Source organism: Dromiciops gliroides, chromosome 1 (genome assembly GCF_019393635.1).
Source record: "Dromiciops gliroides isolate mDroGli1 chromosome 1, mDroGli1.pri, whole genome shotgun sequence".
In the NCBI taxonomy this organism is placed as follows: domain Eukaryota; kingdom Metazoa; phylum Chordata; class Mammalia; order Microbiotheria; family Microbiotheriidae; genus Dromiciops; species Dromiciops gliroides.
Genome location: NC_057861.1, coordinates 545,631,601 through 545,651,525, shown reverse-complemented (window position 1 = coordinate 545,651,525; position 19,925 = coordinate 545,631,601). Strand labels below are relative to the sequence as shown.

The 19,925-nt window shown below is 39.8% G+C and overlaps 1 protein-coding gene across 1 annotated transcript in view; it reads right to left on the bottom strand.

Annotated features, from left to right (window-relative positions):
* The window catches only part of PDILT (protein disulfide isomerase like, testis expressed), a 66,919-nt gene that overhangs the window by 13,278 nt on the left and 33,716 nt on the right, over positions 1-19,925 (bottom strand). The window contains exons 5-9 of the mRNA XM_043998576.1: positions 16,098-16,231; positions 9,506-9,643; positions 7,302-7,412; positions 7,086-7,211; positions 4,638-4,835 (exon numbers count right to left, since the gene is read on the bottom strand). Coding sequence (XP_043854511.1) covers positions 4,638-4,835; positions 7,086-7,211; positions 7,302-7,412; positions 9,506-9,643; positions 16,098-16,231 — 707 coding nt within the window. The remainder of the gene's footprint in view (positions 1-4,637; positions 4,836-7,085; positions 7,212-7,301; positions 7,413-9,505; positions 9,644-16,097; positions 16,232-19,925) is intronic.

Below are 19,925 nucleotides of genomic sequence, written 5' to 3'. Positions count from 1 at the left end.
ATAGAATGCTAAATTTGAAGGAAGGGTATTCTGAGTTCAAATCCTGCCTCAGACACTAGGTTTGTGACCTTGGATAAATCACTTAAGCTCCACCTGGTTCAGTTTCCTCATCTGTAAAGTGGGCATAATCATACCACATACCTCCCAAGGTTGTGAGGATTAAATGAAATAACCTATATAAAGCTCTTTGCAAGCTTTAAAAGTACTAGATGGAGAGAGAGACAGAGAAAGACAGAATTAGAAAGAGGGGAAGGGAGAGGGGAAAGGGGAAGGAGGAGGGGAGAAGGAGGTGGGGAAGAGAGAGAGGAGGAGAGGGAGGGGAAGGCAAGGGTGAGCCATCGGGAGAGCACTTGCATGTGGTGGGGGGAGGGAGAGACAAAGACAGAGATAGAGACAGAAACAGAAACAGAGACACAGAGACACAGAGACGGAAACAGAGAGAGAGAGAGACAGAGAGTGACAGAGACTGAGATGAGAGGCACAGGAAGACAGAGAGAGACACTGACAGAAACAAAGTGACTATTACTATTATGTGTACTTTTGGACTGACCATTGAATTTAATAGTTGTTGGTCTTGTCTGCTTAACCATACTGTAAGTTTTTAAACAAAAATTCTCATATATTTTCTTTTTTTAATTTATTTATTGAGAATTTTCCTGATTACATGTAAAAAAATTTGTTTTCACATTGATTTTTTTTTAATTTTGTGTTCTAAATTTTCTTCCTCCCTCCCTCCTCACCCCTCCCTAAGAAATTAAGCAATTCAATATAAGTCATACATAAGCAGTTATGCAAAACATCTTCACATTAGTCAGGTTGTGAAAGAAAACAGACAAAATAACTTTAGGAAGAGGAACTAACAAAAAAAATTATACTCGATCTGTATTCAGATACCATCAGTTCTTTCTCTGTTGATGGTTTGCCTTTTTCATACATCCTTCTGATATCATCCTGCTCATCATTTCTTTCACAGTTACTATTGCTAACTGTATTACCCTCCATCCTATTCCCTCCCCTTGATATTTACTCTATTTTCTATCTTCTTTCACCCTATACCTCCTTCCCCATCTTCCTCTCCATTCCATAAGCTTTTTCTTGTTTCTTTTATGTGAGCTACTTTAACACATTCCACCTCTCCCTTTCCCTTTCTTTCAGTATATTCCTCTTACCCCTTAACTTTATTTTAAACATGTCATCATGGGTCAACTAGGTGACATAGTGGACAAAGAACCAGCCCTGAACCCAGAAGGCCCCAAGCCTGAATGTGGCCCCAGATATAAGCCACACCACCTTGCCTGCTCCACACCAAAAAAAAAAAAGGATAAACAAAAAAAATGCTTTACAGATATCATCCCTTCATATTCAGTTCACACTTGTGCCCTCTGTCTAAGTATATTCCTTTCAGCTGCCCTAATACAGAGAAAGTTCTTATGAGTTAGAAGTATTATATTCCCATGTAGGAATGTAAACAGTTTAATGTTTTAATATCCCTCATGATTTCTTTTTCCTGTCTACCTTTTTATGCTTCTCTAGAGTCTTATATTTTGAAAGTCAAATTTTCCATTCAGTTCAGGTCTTTTCATCACAAATGCCTGAAAGTCCTCTTTTTCATTGAAGTCCCATTTTTCCCCCTGAAAGATTATACTTAGTTTTATTGGGTAGGTGATTCTTGGTTGTAATCCCAGTTCCGTTGCCCTCTGGAATATCACATTCCATGCCCTCCAGTCCTTTAACGTAGAAGCTGCTAAATCTTGTGTTATCCTGACTGTAGTTCCACAGTATTTGAATTCCTTTTTTTTAACTTCTTGTAATATTTTCTCCTTGACCTGGGATCTCTGCAATTTGGCTATAATATTCCTGGAAGTTTTCCTTTTGGGATCTGTGGAAATTTATTTTGATTTGGGGACCCTACCTTTGGGCTGAGATTGGAAAGCCTTAGGTCCTCAGGGTCAGCTGAGCCAGAAAGCCCCGTGGGCCGTACAAGATGCCAGGTCAGACAGTTGGGGAAAAAAAAAAGGCCCCCAGCTCCCTCCGACCTGAGCGGAGCTATCCGAAAGATCCCGGATAGCCTGTGCTGAAGCATGTGAAAGCTGGAGCATGCACCTCCCCCCCACCACCAGCCACAGCCCTGGCTGGCAGATTAGCTTGGTCTGTGGGAGTGCAGGAAGCCCCGAGATTTGAGTGGAGAGAAGAAAAGGTATATATAGACCTGGGAGTGAGACAGAGGGGAGGACGGACTAGATAGAGAGACAAGATTGAAGGGGGCTCGGACAAGGACGGAGCTGTTCGGTTCGGACAAGGAGACAGAGGGCTGAGAAGAGGTCAAGACTGCAGCTGACAAGATTAGAAAGAAGAGACGGGGGCGGGGGGGGGGGGGATGAACAGCAACGCAGGACTAGGAGCAAAGGCGGCAGAAAACAGACTGACCAGGAGGCAGCTGAGAGCATAGAAGCAGTCAGCACAGGGTACAGGTTGGAGAAAGTGAAGATTAAGAGGAGTTAGAAGAAAATAGCTGACCAGGGAAACTGTAACATGCCCTGAGGCCGGAGGCGGCTAAGGCCCTTATTGTATTCAAGAAGTTCAAGCGCAGCAGGTGGGAAAGAGACAGTGGAAAGAGAACACAGGAAAGCAGTCAGGTTGTACATTTTATTTCCCTGTATTCTTAATTTTCAATAGTATCTCATAAATAAACTCTGATTTGATTATTTAGTTAAGAGGTTTTTAAATCTTTAGTTTATCAATTTTGGGAGTGGAGCAGCATGGTGGTACTTTATAAACAGCCCATATTAAATTAAACTCAGTCAGATAGCCAAATAGTCAAAAGTCCCAGATTACTCTTCCATAGATCAGTCCCCCCAAAATTATCCCTAGTTAACAAAATATTTCCACATTTGAATGGCGACCGTGGCAGGACTTACGGCCCAATTATAATTTTTCTAAACTTATCATTTTTCATATAATCATAATTTTTCATAAATCCAATTATATATAATTTTTCCAGGTTAGTTATAGTTATAATAATTAAAAATTTTTTACAGATCTCTTTCTGGAGGTGATCAGTGGATTTCTATTTTACCTTGCCTACCCTTTGATTCTCCTCATTTTGCTCCATCTTTCAGCTGAATCACCTCTATCACCTTACTGTAGATGACTCTGCAAATACAGGGGCCATAATTCTATAAATGTCTGATAAAGTCCTAAAATATTACTTTTTTGTTATTATTAGGACAGAGAAATAAAAGCAAGAGGGTTTTTTTTTCCCTACAAATACCTGATAAGTGGACTATCCTGGACAAATTAAGGAGTGTGGGGGAGAAGAAGAGAACATGAATTTATAAAGCTCCTACTATGTGTCAGGCACTGTGTTAAGCACTTGACAAATCTTATCCCATTTGATCCTCACAACAACCTTGAGATGGTAGATGACATGAGGATCCCTATTTTACATTGAAGTAGAAGCAGACAGAAGTTAAGTAACTTGCCCAGGGTCATAAAGTTGCTAAGTGTCTGAGGATAGATTTGAACACAGATCTTCCTGACTCCAAAAAGGGGTTCTGGCCATTGCCCCACCTAGCTACCTCTAGCAGGGGGAGGCATACTCTGAGAGCTGAGATTAAAACTTACCATAGAATTCTTGGTAATACAGGGTGAGTCAAAAGTCACAATGTTTTAATAACTTTTTGAAAATAATTTTTCTTTATTTTTCACCCTTTTCAAGATTTGATTTTTCACATGTAATATAAATTCATTTCATATATATACTGTATATGATGCTATGGTATTGTAAATAAAAAATAAAGGAGTTATTAAATATTTAAACCCCTTCTTGTCCCACCCTGTATTAATTCATAAAATATAAGATGGGATTGGGGGGGAGGGTGGAATGTGACTTCTTATGCCCCATACAGAAAAGTCTCATGAATATAGACTAATTAGAAGGAAAAGTCAAAGTGAATTAGTGAAAATTCTGAATTTTGTTGTAAATTTCTTACTTTCAAGTATACATAAACTCAATTAGCTTAACCAGAGAGTTCCTTGAAATTCTAAAGGGACTTGCTTAATGAATAACAGAATTATTTATAATTAGAATAACAGTTGATTGCATGCAAAGGGCTTCTGAAGAGTTGGCAATTAGTGTTTGTGGAGAACTCCTGAATTCAGAGTCATTGGATCAGAATTTTGGATGCTGATTCTACCATTTACTTCTATATGATCTTGGATCACCTAAATGGGTGCTCTGGAATAAGCTTGTTCATCGTTTTACCATCCCAAACTCATTCTCAGCCAATTAAGAAACTCTCTGGTTGCTGGCAGGTATTGGATATTCTACCCATATTGTTATACACTCATTGAAATAACTAGATCTATCCAAAAAAAAAGGAATTTTTCAAAAAGCTATCAGATAAAATTAAAATGTTTTCCTATCACCCAACGAAATGCAATATTTTAAATTCAAGCCAATATCCTATTCCTCCCCCATCCCACAAACTTGACCCAAAGTTGATCCTTTTTTACCTTGCAGGTAATATCTATTATGTCTATGCATAAGGCTGGTCCTGACCAATAGAGCTGTGGAAAATTAAGAGAGTATTCTACTCATCCCCTGCCCAAAAAGTGAAACAAAACCAAACCTAAACCTTTGCAAGCCCATCCAAGAAGTTCCCACAGAATTTTTTCACATTTTTGAAGGTTATCTCCTCAGCAGGCATTCGGTATCTCATGTTTTTAGTCAGGTTTAGGATTCGGACACCAGGGATGTCCCAGGAAGTGATCTGGAAATATTCTAAAACATGAATGTTGTCGACTTCATCTGTATTCACAATGAGAAAGATGAGCTGCCAAAATAAAACAAAACAAAACAAAAATTATATCTGAGTTCTTTGCCAAAGTGGAAGAACTTTGCTAGATCAAATATCACATGATGCCAAGCTTCATTTCTTTTCCTAGGTTGTCTAAACCAATGGAGTCAAACTCAAATAGAAATGGAGGCCACTAACCCAAACATAAGGATTCCTACAGGCCACATAGTGACTCAAAATGTAATGTTATCAATGTTTTAGTGTATTTTTGTTTATTTTAAAATATTTCCCAATTAAATTTGGCAGGTATCATTACGCCTCTGTCTCAACCAATTCTCAATTATTCTTATTGTTGGAAGACATAGATGAATCAAAACAACAAAAAATTGAACCATTTCCTCCTCTTCCTTTTCTCCCTCTTCTTCCTCTTTCTCCTCCTCCTCTTCCTCCTCCCCCTCTTTCTCTACCTCCTCTCTTTTCTCCCCCTTCCTGCTCCCTCTCCTTTCCTTCCTCCTCTTTTCACTCCCCATACCCCACCAACTAGTTTCTGCAGCCATGATCAAATCAACTGTTCCTGGAGGGAGTGTGTAAATCTTTCCCTCAAAGGCCCTGTTCACTATCCCCTATTACTTTCAGGACAATTACTGGCCACTTCTGGGACTTTGCTCTGAGACATCAGAGTTTAGAAGACACTGACCATATCCTCCTGTGGCACATTCACTCCTGCCACATACCCCCATCACAGAATCCTCACTCTAACGCCTTACTTAGCACCACCGTTGGCAACTATGAACTAATGCAATAGTGGGGGTGAAGATATCTCCAGCCCCAGCTTCCTTCATGCCCTTCAGTCTGTCCTTCAGCAGCACAGAAAGCTCATGGTGTCCTTGGATACGCTTCCTCCTCATGGTTGTCTGCACCCTAGGTGAGAATTGCCTGCTTCCTGCTCAGTCCTGTCTGCTTTTGCCAACAAGTGAAAAAATTCCAAGTTATAGGTATGCTAATAAGAAATCATAGCCGCTTGCAGCCCAGTTGCTTGCTGGGAAGAATAGAGTAAAAGTTTTACTATGCATAACTCACCAAGTGGATAATCCATCCATTGGTAATTGAGAAATGCTTGTAAAGAAATCTCTCTACAATACAGATTCTATAGCAAGGTATCTTTTCTCCTCCTTTGCCAGGGCATTTGCATCAAGTTACAGCCAAAGGAATACATATATTAAATTTCATTATCTTGGCACAAAGTTCCCATTGGCCAATTTGGTTACGGCTCCACTCAGGAGACCTGGCTTTCAGTCCTAGCTCCCAACCTACTGGGTATGTGATCTTAAACAAGTCTTTTGCCTGGCGTGATGGTACATTCCTATAACTGCTTCTGGGGAAATTGAAACTGGTAGTTTGAGTCTGGATGTACCGAGCTGCAGTAGGACTAAAGCTGATCAGGTATCCATACTAAGTACTACAACAAAAGCGTGAGGCCCTGCGCATGGAGAGCCACGAGGCTGTCTCAGGAGGGGTGAACTGGCTCAGGTCAGAAATGAAGGTTGAGGCAGCTAGGTGGCGCAGTGGATAAAGCACTGGCCCTGCATTCAGGAGGACCTGAGTTCAAATCTGGCTTCAGACACTTGACATGTACTAGCTGTGTGACCCTGGGCAAGTCACTTAACCCCCATAGTCCCACAAAAAAAAAAAAAGAAAAGAAAAGAAAAGAAATGAAGGTTAAAGCTTTCATGCCGATCAGTATTGGGTTCCTGATGGTCATTGAACTTTCACCCTGGGCAAGACCCAGACTCCCTGCTACTCCCCCCACCAAAAAAAAGTAACACTCTCCTAAATCCTCAATTTCCACATCTATAGAATTAAAACAATAACACTTATACTACTTGTCATTTTTCAGGCTAGGCCAAACCAACAAGGTCCAGCAGAAGGCAGAAAGGATAAACCTTTCCCCCAAAAAAGGAACATGAATAGCAAAGAAATGAGTTAAGTAGAAAAGGAAGAAACATACAGGAAAGTCTGGGAAGTGAGAAATATGGATTTTGTATATTTTTATTTTGAATAAAAAGTATGACAATCATCTATAAACTACTGAGAAAATTGGGACTTCTTTTAAATCTATACTTTGAGTACTTATGGAAATAATTCTAAGTAGTTCCTTGTCCTACTCATAAAAGAGCAGCCGCTAGTGAATTGATACTTTTTAGTGTAAATAGCTAGCTTGGGACAGATAAACAGCTACCCCAAAGAACAGCTTGTGCTTAATGATCAATGGTCCCTTTCACAGACCTTGTTCTTGAACTCCTGTGCCACAGACTCAAAAACTTTAACCAAGGCACCAAATTGTGTAGAATTCTTAGAGATGAAGAGGAGGATGTGATTCCTAATGTGCATATCATAAATTTGGTCCATGGTCTGAAATAGCAAAAAGAAATGGGTCAGCCATCTATCTATTCAGAACCAAGACCTTTCCTCTCCTTCATCTTTCTACCTTTGCACACTGACCTCTATACTGTACTCTATAACCAAGTCCATGGTGAAGAATTTGACAATTTTGCTGAGGTCCCTCAAGATGTGCCCATCTTCTTCACATTCTTCAAAATGCACAATTGTTCCCTTGAGCCAAAGAACAAAAACATTTTAGGCCAGTGTCTATACAGGACACACATAGCAGAATTACAACAAATATTCATTGCCTAATAGATTGTTGATGGCCTGAAATGGTTTACATCTTTTTAACCTTTTTTGGAGCCTCACACCCTTTGGGCAATCTGGTAAAACCTATAGACTCCTTCTCAAAATGAAATTTTTAAATGTATAAAATAAAACACCTATGATTACAAAGAAAACCAAAGCTCAGTGAAAATAAACATGTAATGTAATTTTTTCATGGACTGTCCCTCCCCCCCCTGAAATCTATCCATGCAGGTCTGTGGACCTCAGGTTAAAAAACCTGGTTTAGATATAGGTCAGCTTAGAAGGAAAAAAACTGACTTGATGACCTCTCAAGGTCCCTTTTAGGCCAAGAGTCCATGCTTAAGGGACAGTTAGGTGGCACAGTGGATAAAGCACAGACCTTGGATTCAGGAGGACGTGAGTTCAAATCTGGCTTCAGACACTTGACATTTACCAGCTGTATGACCCTGGGCAAGTCACTTAACCCTCATTGCCCAAAAAACAAAAACAAAAATAAAAAACAACCCCCCCCCAAAAAAAAAGAGTTCATTCTTAAGAGATGGTGAGGAGCAACTCCAAGGAGAAATAATCCTGTTCTCCTGTAACTCAGTCCCATGACTTTCTTTTTCACCTTCTTTCCTTTTCCTTTTCTTTCCCCTATACTTCTTTTCATGCCTTAAGTGACTAATGGACAGGATTCAGATTAGAGACCAGTCAGGGAATTATATATTTTCCCTCTGTCTCAAGGATTGTCTTGGGTCCTCAGATTTTCAATACTGCATATGAAGAGAGGTCTTTATGACCAGTCAGCTCTAGGTACAGTCAATATCCCTAAACTAGTTTTCCTTGATGATTGATTACATGAATTGGATTTGTCAATTTCAACTCAAATGTTTAAGTACCCACTGTGTGAATTATATAGAACTGTATGCCAGGTGCTAGGAGATAGATAAAACAAATGAGTCCCCTGCCTTCATGGAGTTTGGTAGGACTAGAAAATTGGTAGGACTACCAAGTCCTTGGTTGGGGTTAGTATCCAGGAAGCTGAACCCTCTAAGGAGCAGATTAGGAAATGCCATCTAAAGTTGTACTCCATTCCAAATATTCCCTATAAGACAATAACTGCATGAATACCTATTCTAATATGGGAAGTTCAAGGAGGATTACTCTTGTAAGGACGTGGTGAGTCCTTTTCAGGGCTTCTCACCTGCCACCCAACTCTTACCTGTGGCTCCAAGAAGCTGGAGCAAGCACAGCAGCCACACCCTGGTAAAACTGTTTTGGCAGATGGGCCAAACCAGGTTGAGGTGAACCAATGGACTTCAAACCTATTGGTGAGTTAGGGGGTGCCTACCCCAAGCATATGAACTACCACGAAGAATGGGTGGATGAAAACAATTTGTTCCAATGGCCATGAAGGCAGCTGAAACAGGTGCTGTAGAGTATTTATGTGTTTTGCCACTGGACTTTGATGATTCTGGAAGAGAAAGTGAGGCTGATAACTTTGTGCGACTCTACCTCACTTAAATTCAAGTCATGCACAAGTCAAGAAACTGGTTCTTTTTGAAAACAAAGGACAAACTACACCTGTTCCAATAGGGCTGTCATTTTTGAAAACATTTTAAATGACTATTGCTGACTGTAATCTATTGTAGTTTAGGGTCATTACTCATATACACTTGGCAAATAGTCATCTTAAATCAACAAAACAGACTTTTCAACCAATAGCACTGAGTTTCTTCAACTAACCTATTACATAATTCTCTTGCTTTGCTATACAACATCTACCATTGATGATGCTCCCAACCCAGCATCTGTACTCTAATCATTTGCAATTATTAGCAGAGATGGGTTTGCATGCACAATCTGAAAGCATCATCAGGGTCAGGGGCACAAGAAGTATGCATAGATAATTTTTCAATGTGTGAAGCTAATTCATCTACATGAAGATCAAACCTATGGCCTGGCCTTATTTTTGCTTTAAAAAACTTAGCCATTTAAAAAATTCCTTACATAAAGGTTCAAAATCATACCTGTTGGAATACTACCATGGTGTCAATGGTGATGCCATATCGAATCCAAATATCTCTTTTTTCTGTCACCCCAAAAGGAACCTCCGGAAAGTCTTTTACTAGTTCATAGAAGAGTTCCACTGTTCCCTCATGGAGATCCTATTACCCACACCAAAAAAATAAAATTGGAAGGATAGCTTAAAAAAGGAAATATTCTACAAGGAACTAAGCGTCTTACTAGCTAGGAGCTAATAAATTGTTTAAATATTATTTTTTCACTTAAACACTAAAGGCGTCTCCCTAGCTGCTCCCTAGTCTTCCTTTCCACACAGTCTCCTGCCGATGACCTCAGAAACTTGAGTATATAGTAACCTGATTACATAGTTCCTCAATCCCTGAATCCAAAGATCTCCTTTATCTCTCATCAGCTATCTGGAAAATAGCCATCCCCTCCTTGGAATTATGCCAATTTCAAGGTTCTGAACTTTCAAATTCACTCTTCAACCATAACTTAATTTCTCCTGTTTTCTCACTCACACTAATCCTGTTATTCACTGTTATGACTTTTAGTGCCTGCATCCAAACCTTTTCATCTCATCTACCTCCCCTAATCCAGTTTCACTTGCCTACATATTCAGTCTTAATTCCATAGTCTGTCATTTTAATGAATCCCTAGCAATTAGCCTAGAATTTGTTGCCTCCTCAACATGTACCATGCAATTTTTCTGCCTCTGCTCCAAGGCTGTTGAGTATCTCTGGAGAAATTAAGCTGATTTTACCCATATGGCATCATGGATAGAGACAAGGACTTAGAGTCAAGACTATCTGGGTACAAGGGCATAGTGTCAGCCATTCTTTATTTTACAAAGAATTTGACTGTGTGATCCTGGGCAAGTCACTAAACCTCTCACTGCTTTATGCAACTCTCTAAGACTATGTTCCAGAGAAGGTATGGATCTCCATTGGTAGAGTGAATTTCCTCTTCCAAGAGTTCCTTATATCAGCAAAACAATAGTTCTAATCCCTATCCCCATCCTAACTCACTGTACACTTATGGTATACAACCTTAGTTGGGTTCTCCTGTCTACTTGACAATCTGACTCTACTTTTATGAATGCCATAGTTCATTCCCCACAGCAACTGCATGATAATTTTCTTTCTACTTAATCCAAAGGGTTACCAACATCTCACCCACCACCACCACTACCCATGCACCACATAAAGCTTACTATTTTAATTTACTGATGAGAGTTCCATGAGATCTCCACCTCCAGCTAGGTTAGGTTATACTGTCCACATCACCCACTCTCCCCTCCTGGTGTTAGAAGAAAAGATATCTCAACTTCTTACCGGGTATAATCCCTCTATCTATACCCTCAATCTTATTCCCTCCTTCTACTAGGACCCTGCTCCAACAAATATTTTCTCTTTGATGATTTTTTAAAAACATTTTATCAGTATCTTTTGCTTTCACATCACCAGAATCTCCAAGCATCCATTCTCTTCCCAGAGAATCATCCCATATACCAAATAATATTTTAAGAAAAAAGATGAAGAGATTAAAAAAATAAGCAAAACTATTTGATACATCAAAAATGTCTGGGGGGCAGCTAGGTGGCACAGTGGGTAAAGCACCAGCCCTGGAATCAGGAGGACCTGAGTTCAAATGCAGCCTCAGACACTTGACACTTATTAGCTGTGTGACCCTGGACAAGTCACTTAGACCTCATTGCCCTGAAAAAAAAAAAAAGTCTGAAAATATATGCGATACACCACACTCCTGAACCTCCCTGCTCTGCAAAGGAGCAGAGTGCATGAATCATCTCATATCTCTTCTGAGGAGTCATGTTCGTTCTTTGCAATTTTTCAACATTTTTTTGTTTTGTGGTTGTTCTTTCCATTCATACTGTAATTATTGCATATATTTTCCTACTTCACTCTATATCAGAGCATGTAAATCTTTCCATATTTCTCTGTATTTCTCTTATACATTGTTTATTACAACATACTGGAATGCAATCCCATTACATTCATGTATCACAATTTGTTTAGCCATTCCCCAGCCAATACAGATCTACTTTGTTTCCAATTCTTTCCTACCACAAAAAAAAGGTCTGCTATAAATGTTTCAGTGAATGTGAGGACTTCTTAACAATAGCCTCCTTGATATATAAGCATGATAGTAGAATCTCTTAACCAAAAGGTAGGGACATTTTGTCACTTTATTTGTATAATTCCATTTCATTATTTCTTTTCTTATTTGGTTGCATTTATTTTGTTTGTGTAGGAGCTTTTCAGCTTCTTGTAATCAAAATTATCTGTTTTTTTCTTTTGTAATTGCCTATATCCTTTGTTTGGTTAAGAATACATTTCCTAGCTGTGAAAAGTATTTACACATTTTCAATATCTCCTCCAATGGTTTCCTTCCATATGTCTACTGAGAATACTGAATTGACATTGTATTATTTTCTTATTGATCCTATTTACAAGTAATTTATTTTGTCCTGTAATTGTTTTTTTCCTGTAACTATTTAAGTCATGATTTTTGTTTCTGAACTTGGCTCAGAGATTCAGCTAGCCTGAAATGGGCTGTTTAAAAATCCAGATCCCCTGATAATTACTGATCTATTCTTGCCTCAGGGAATTTAACCAACCTTGGGGGATGTGTGTGAACAAAAGGGAGTTGGGCCTAATATCTTTACACCACCAAGCTATCCTTTAAGGATGTCTGGTTGGCCATCCAAAAGTCTGGGCCACCATCTTAAACCTCCATTCAAATAATGAGTACCTCTTTTTATGAGAGAAGAAGGGGTAGGGAGCTATTGCTAGCTTTCATTAGCAAACCAATTCCAACCAATCATGTTGTTCCCTTTGCCTCAGCTTTGTAACCAATCATGTTACCCTCACTCCCATAATGTCATCTACTCTGTTCTGTTGTTTGTCCTGTACTTCCCAAACCCTATATAAAGAGAAATGTCCTTTTGCTCTGGGTCTTTAGCATAAATGGAGGCAAACCATTGACCCATTTATTGACAGGCAGCATGATTTTGCTAATAAATGTTATCTTGCTTCAAGATTGGCTTTAGTTTACCTTTTTGTTAAATTTCAAATGCAGCACTACTAACATGCTCAGGTCTTGACAGTCATAAGAAAGCTTTCCCTGGATGCTTTTAGCCATCTAAATGCCATCTTCCTCTTCCCCTCCCTTGCTAGACTTTTGTAATAAGTTAATTATACCCAATGCTTCAACTTATTACTCATTCTTTCTATAGCCCCTTTAAATGTAGCTTTCCCCCAACAATTCTACTGCTGCTGTTTATTAAAGGTTACTGGTATTGGGGGCAGCTAGGTGGTGCAGTAAATAAAGCACCGACCCTGGATTCAGGAGGACCTGAGTTCAAATCTGACCTCAGACACTTGACACTTACGAGTTGTGTGACCCTGGGCAGGTCACTTAACCCTCATTGACACACTGAAAAAAAAAAGTTACCAGTCTTTATCCACTTTGATCTGACATTTTGGACACTGTTGACCATTCCTTCCTACTGGATATTCTCTCATCCCTTAGTCTCTTAGATCTCTCACTTTAGCTTCTTCTCTAGGCTCTCTAACCTTTTATTTAATCCTTATCTTTGTTCTGACTCTTTATATGGATTTCCCACAACAATGTGTCCTTGGTCCTCTTTTCTTCGTACTCTCCTCCTTGGCAATCTCTTTCATTCCTATAGCCTCAGCAAGCCACTTCTATGCAAAAGACTCTCACATCTATATCTCCAGTCTTTCTTGGACTTTTAAATCCATATCCCCAACTACCTAAAAGACATCTCTACCTAGCTATCTGACTGGGACCCTCATGTTTCACATGTCAAAAACTGATTATTTTGCCTTCCCCTAAAACTAGCTTTTCTGTTGGTGGTACTAACCATCACCCTTCTCCCACATCTGTAACTTTGGACCTACCTCTTACTCCTCTTTCCCCCTCCCCTCCCATTTCCAGTTACCAAGTTTTTGTTTGGTTGTAACATATCCAACATGTGTCCCCTGGTCTTTGTCACCATCCTAGTAGAGGTCTGACATACTGCTTGCCCAGACTATCTTCCCATATTTCTTCTTCCCACCACTCACCCACAAATACTCTGCACTCCCTTGCCTTTGTGCTTTTGCTCATGTTATTGACATGAGCATGAGCATGACATAGTAGATGAAAGGATGGAATTGGAGTAAAAAAGACAAAGGCAAGATTCTAACTGTGAAACCTTGGGACAATCACTTAACCTCTAAGTGCTCCAAGTAATGCCCTAAGGCTGAAACACAAAAGAGATGCTCTTTTGTTCTGATAAAGGTGGCTTGCTTCCTCACTGGAAGTTTTTTTTTTTTTTTTTAATGCCAATGATATCACAAATGTTGGAGGAGAGGAGAATTGGAATAATAAATCAATAGTAGGTACTTCACAAGGTTGCAGTGAGGTTAAAGTGATCTAGTATTTGCAAAGGTGCATGTCGAATCTTAAAGCATTATATAAATGTCATCTGTTATTATTCTACTGTTGTTAAACTTGCTTTTTCTTATACATAGGATGGATCATGGAATTCCCTTGCTCCACAGTTTTCAGTGGCTCCCTATTACCTATCAAGTATTCAAATTTCTTTGCCTAGCAGCCAAGGTTCTCCATCTGGCAACAAGTTATATTCCCAGCCTTATCTATATTGTCTTCTTCATATTTTCTATGCTCCAGCAAAATTATACTACTATTTTATCTCTGGCTCTATCCCCAGCACATATTTTACACTCTCTGACCTCCATGCTTTGGTTCATGTTGTTTTTCATGTCTAGAATACCATCTATTACCCTCTTTGTCTTTTGTATCCTTATTCTTTAAAGCTCAGACAGTCTCTTCCATAAAAGTGTTCTCTGAACTCCTTGTCCAGTTCCTCCTTGGAATTCACAGAGCATCTCACATTAATAGCTCTCTAAAGAACTAAATTTCATAGTTATCTATTTGTTGACTTGGCCCAAGATTAGACTAAAGACTCCATGAGGGTAAGAATTGTGTCTTACCCAAACTTGAGAATTCAACATTTGACACATGGCAGTTGTTGTTTTTGTTCAGTTGTTCAACCATGTCCGGCTCTTCATGACCCTGTGGACCATACTGTGAATGTGGTTTTCTTGGTAAAAATACTGGAGTGGTTTGCCATTTCCTTCTCTAGTGAATTAAGTCAAACACAAGTTAAATGACTTGCCCAGAGTCTTCCCGCTAATGAGTGTCTGAGGCCAGATTTGAACTCAGGTTTTCCTGACGCCAGGCCCAGGGCTCTATTCACTCACATGCCACAGTGGCTACATACTATTTGCCACTCAGATTTCTCACTTTATTTAGGCTTTCTTTGGCCCCTACATGTAAGGCCTCTTTTCTTTATTTTTCATCCCCAGATTGCTTCTCTAACTAGGAAATACTAGAACTCAGAGAACAGAGCATTCACTGAATTCAAATGAGACAGCAGAGAAATGGCCTTGTTCATCCAGTAAATTGTAGTCTCTGTTTCAATCCAACTGCTCATCATTCCTTATTTTTCCATTTGTTGTACAGTAAAGCTCAGAACTTATTTTGGCCCAATTTGGCCCAACATCAAAGGGTATCAGAACTGTATAGGAAGTATAAATTTCTGTTCAGTCTGTTGCCTTGAAAGCATAGGCTTGTTTGGAAGGATTGTTCTTCTGATCTCTGAGGTCATGTAATTCAATGTGACTGCCCCCTTTCCCCCTTACAAACATAAAAGAACAATGCTCAGAGAAGCAGAAACTTAGGTAACTCTAGCAGTGACAGAGCAACAAACTTGGAGTCAGGAAGACCTGAATTCAAATGTGGCCTAGGACACTTACTAGCTGTGTGACTCTAGGCAAGTTACCTAACCTCTGCCTTAGTTTCCTTATCTGTAAAAATAGGGATAATGATAATAGCAGCTACTATATATAGGGTGGTTGTGAAGATTACATGGGATAATGATTATAAATTGCTTAGCACAGTCCCTAGCATATAGTAAAAACTATATAAATGTTGCTATTATTATTAGAAATTATGCTGTTTGACTCCAAATTCAGGGGCCTTTCTTCTGTGCCACAATGAATTTGAAAACAAGATGAAAGCCAACGACTTTAGAACTTACATTGGCTTTGAAGCTGGATGACCTGGATTCAAATTCTGCTTTTGATGTTTACTATCTGCAGGATTTTGGGTCAATCACTTATCTCTGTGGGCCTCAGTCCCTTTTTTGCTCTATGATCTGTGATCCTCTGATTCTTGTGTAATTTTCAGTGGAATTGAATGAAATCTGATCTATGAACCAAGATGTATAATTGCTCTAAGTGAGGAATAGAGTCTACCTAGCTCTTGGTAGCAATGAGTTGCCAACATGGGATTAAAGACCCTGCAGATACCTGTTGGAATTTGAAAGTAGAGCTCCTAGACTCTATACAGCCTCATTTCGTGGCCTTTCCACAGTGCCATCTTGCTCCCCAGCTCCACTCTAACCAATAGGAAGGTTCATAGCACGAGATCTAGAGTTAATAATGTTGCACTCAGCACCAGGATGGGGTCCCCCATTCCTCTTACCTCAAAGAAGCCAATGACACTCAGTTTCCTGGAGTTGATAAAGACCCTTGTCTGCTCTCGGCCAGTGAGCAACACAATACTGAGTCTAATTTGATTCCGCAACCATGCAACAAGGGCTGCAGCTTCAATGACCCCTGGAATAAGAAAGAGAAGGGCCAGCCAGGTACATTGTGTCTGTGAGTGATGGTAGGCCTTGGCAAAACTGTACAATCAGAGTAACATGTCTTTAGCACTGTGCAAGGTTTATACACATTTTATATCATCCCAACTCTTACCTCATTAGACCCTTGTCTCCATTACTGTGCCTCCCTGGACTTGTCTTCTTCCAACAGTGATAATAATGACAACATTCCAAAACACTTTAAGTTTGGCAAAACACCTTACAAATATCTCATTTGATCCTCAAAACAACCCCAGGAAGTAGGTGCTATTATTATATTTTATAGGTAGAAACTGAGGCAAAATAGGTTAAGTAACTTTCTAGGGTCGTATAGCTAGTAAGTGTCTGAGTTAGAATTCAAACTCAGGACCTCTTGGAGTCAAATGTCATGCTCAATCCACTCATCCTTGAGGCACTATGTGGCATGACAAAGAACTGAGCCAGTGATTAGAAGACCCGAGTTCAAATGTGCTAATAGAGAGATGAGACTGTATAGAGTCTAGGAGCTCAAAATGAGGCTGTATAGAGTCTAGGAGCTTTGTGACTCTGAGTAAATCTCTTAACCTCCGTTTGACTGTTCCTTCAACTGTAAGGTGAGGACAACAAAGCAACTACCTCACAGAGTTGTTGTGAGGGTTGGTACTGAGTATACACTATCTGAACATTTATTCCCATCCCTCATACTCCCTTTCCAGATTCTTCTTTTTTCTACCAGACTTTCTCTACATCCAAGGAATAGTCTGCACTTTTAAAAAAATTATAACATGGCCTTAAATTAATGTGGTTCTGTGAGATTTTTTTATACCAACCCCAACTGTGATAATTAGAGATAGTTTTGATATTCCTGGGCACAGATGGGTATCAAAGCATCAGTTATGCAAAAGAATAAGAAAACATCCATTTAACAGGCCCAACAAATTTCAAGGATACCACATCAGTGAACAGAGATTCAGGGGTTGGCTGGCCACTGCTGATTGCCAAGAAAAAAGTCATTACCTGAAAAAAGTAATTGGTGATCCAAGTCAGCCTCATAGAGCCCCTGGAACATCCATTTCCTTCTCTCCTTTAAGCTCTGTGTGAGAACCAGATTATAAATTCCTCGAGGGCAGAGAGGCTACCTTCTAATTCTATCATAGCAGTGCAAAAGGCTGTTTAACAAATATGTGTTTAATTAATTTATTCAAGAGGAATTAGGTTCTTTGTGGTCCATTGCTTTGCATTTCATTTCTAAGAATATTTAAAAAAAAAAAAAAAAGGTTTCGGGGGCAGCTAGGTGGCTCAGTGGATAAAGCACTGGCCTTGGATTCAGGAGGACCTGAGTTCAAATCCAGCCTCAGACCCTTGACACTTACTGCCTGTGTGACCCTGGGCAAGTCACTTAACCCTCATTGATATATAGATGATAGATAGATAGAGAGAGAGATGACAGAGAGATAAAAAACAGATAGAGAGACAGATAGATAGACAGAAATATAGATACCTAGATATAGATATGACCAAATACAAGATAATTTGAGGAGGAAGCAAATACCAATAATGAGGTCAGACAAAGCTCCTCAGATAGTACCTGATCTGAGTCTTGAAGGAAGGGAGAGAAAAGAAAACTATTTTTAGGCAAGGGGATAGCTTATCCCTTGCAGAGGGCAATGTTTTCATTGGCTTGGAATCAGCCTATGCAAAGGCATGGAGGTAGGAAGTAGAAGGTCAAGTTTAGGGGATAGTTAGGAGACTGCTTTGAATGCACCATAGAATAATTAAGGGGGGTATTACAAAATACATCTGCAAAGGTAGGTGAAAGCCAGAGTGTGAAAATCTTAAACACCAGGGAGGGGAGTTTGTGTTTTATCATACACAATACGGAGCCACTGAAGCATTTTGAGGAAATGACTGGTCAAATTTGTGTCTTAGAAAGATTAACTTTATACTTCCATGGACGATGGATTGGAGATAGGAGAGAATAGAAGCACTGAGATCAATTAGGAGGCTATTATAATAGTTTAGGCAAGGGTAGTGAGGACCTGGACTACAGTGATGGCTAGGTATATGGAGAGAAGGGAAAACATGAGAATGATGGGGAGGGAGGGAAGATAAACAGTACTTGACAAGTGATTGGCTATGGGGGACAGGAAAGAATCAATGATGATTTCATGATTGCAAACCTGGGTGAATTGGAGATGGAAGGCTGGTAAGGGCCTCAAAAGAAGGAGGAAATTCTGATGGAGTGATATGATGGAGGCCTTAGGGAGAAATATGAAATGTCATTTTGGACATGTTGACCTTGAGATGACAGCCAGAGATCTGAGTATAGATGTCTAGCAAATAGTTGATGTTATGAGATTATAGTTTAGGTAAGAGACTAGAGATGGATATATAAACTTGGGAGTCATCTGTATAAAAATGACAAATCTTTTATATATATATAACCCATTTTGGGTTGTTTGCTGCAGCGGGAAGGGGGAAGGGGAGGGAGGGAAGGAGGGATAGAGATTGAAACAAAAAATTATATTTAACCTGGAAAAAAGACAACTCTATGGGAGTTGATGAGATCATTAGTAAGGATGATCTTTGCACAGCTCTGCCTCACTTAAATCTAATTCACCTGCAAGTCAAGACCTTCCTGATGTCACTGATCCTCTTTGAGAACAAACGATGAACAACAACATACAAGAGTAAGAACATAGAGAAAGAACAGAAGAGGGCCCTGGACATAGCCTTGCAAAATATACTTAGTAGACAGAAGATGGTTGAAGATCCAACAAAAGAGAATGAGCAAGAAAAGCTAGCTGGGAGGGAGGAAAAGCAGGGAATGTGCAGGTAGATGGGGTGGTTGACTGTGTCAAAAGCTGCAAAGAGGCTGAGTGGGATAAGAAATGAGAAAATGCCGGCAACAAAAGAGATAGCTGTTAACTTGGAGATCTGTTGTTGTTTGTCCTCCATTCTCGAAGAGGACCACAACATCGGAAGGTGACTTGTGGTGAAATGGATTTAAGTGAGGGAGGGCTGTGCAAGGCCACCAACCTCACTCTCTCCTCCAGAGCCATCTGGGTCCAGTGGCAAGATATATATCAGGATGACTGGAGATGGCCCCAGATGTTTTAAGCCAATTGGGGTTAAGTGGCTTGCTCAGGGTCACACAAGTAGTAAGTGTCGTGTCTGAGGCCAAATTTGAACTCAGGTCCTACCAACTTCAGGGCCAGTGCTCTATCCACTTCACCATGTAGCTGCCCCTATTTGGAGAGCAATTTCAGTATGAAGAGGTGGGAGGCAAGGGAATTGGTTGGGGTGGAGAGAAAGATTCAAATCTAGTTAGTGAATGGAGGCATAATGCTGACCAATGATTGTAACAAGTATCTAGGAATGTCATATAGATAGACTGAACCTCAAAGGAAGAGACACTGCTAAATGATAGTGGCAAATGTCAAGAAGAAAGTGGCAGGAAGAAAGTGGCAGTGAGGATTAAAGAAGTCGGTTTATTCTACCTCCTGGCACAGTATAGGTGAAGTCTAATTTAATTATAATAAAATGGAGGTTCTATGAGACATAAATGAACTGGAGGGAAGAAGTTTTGGAGGATTATGGAGGAAGAGGAGTGCTATGTGATGGTACAGCTAAAATGGAAGGAAATGAGAGCTAAAAGGAGAAGTATCAGGGACAAAGAATTTTCCCCT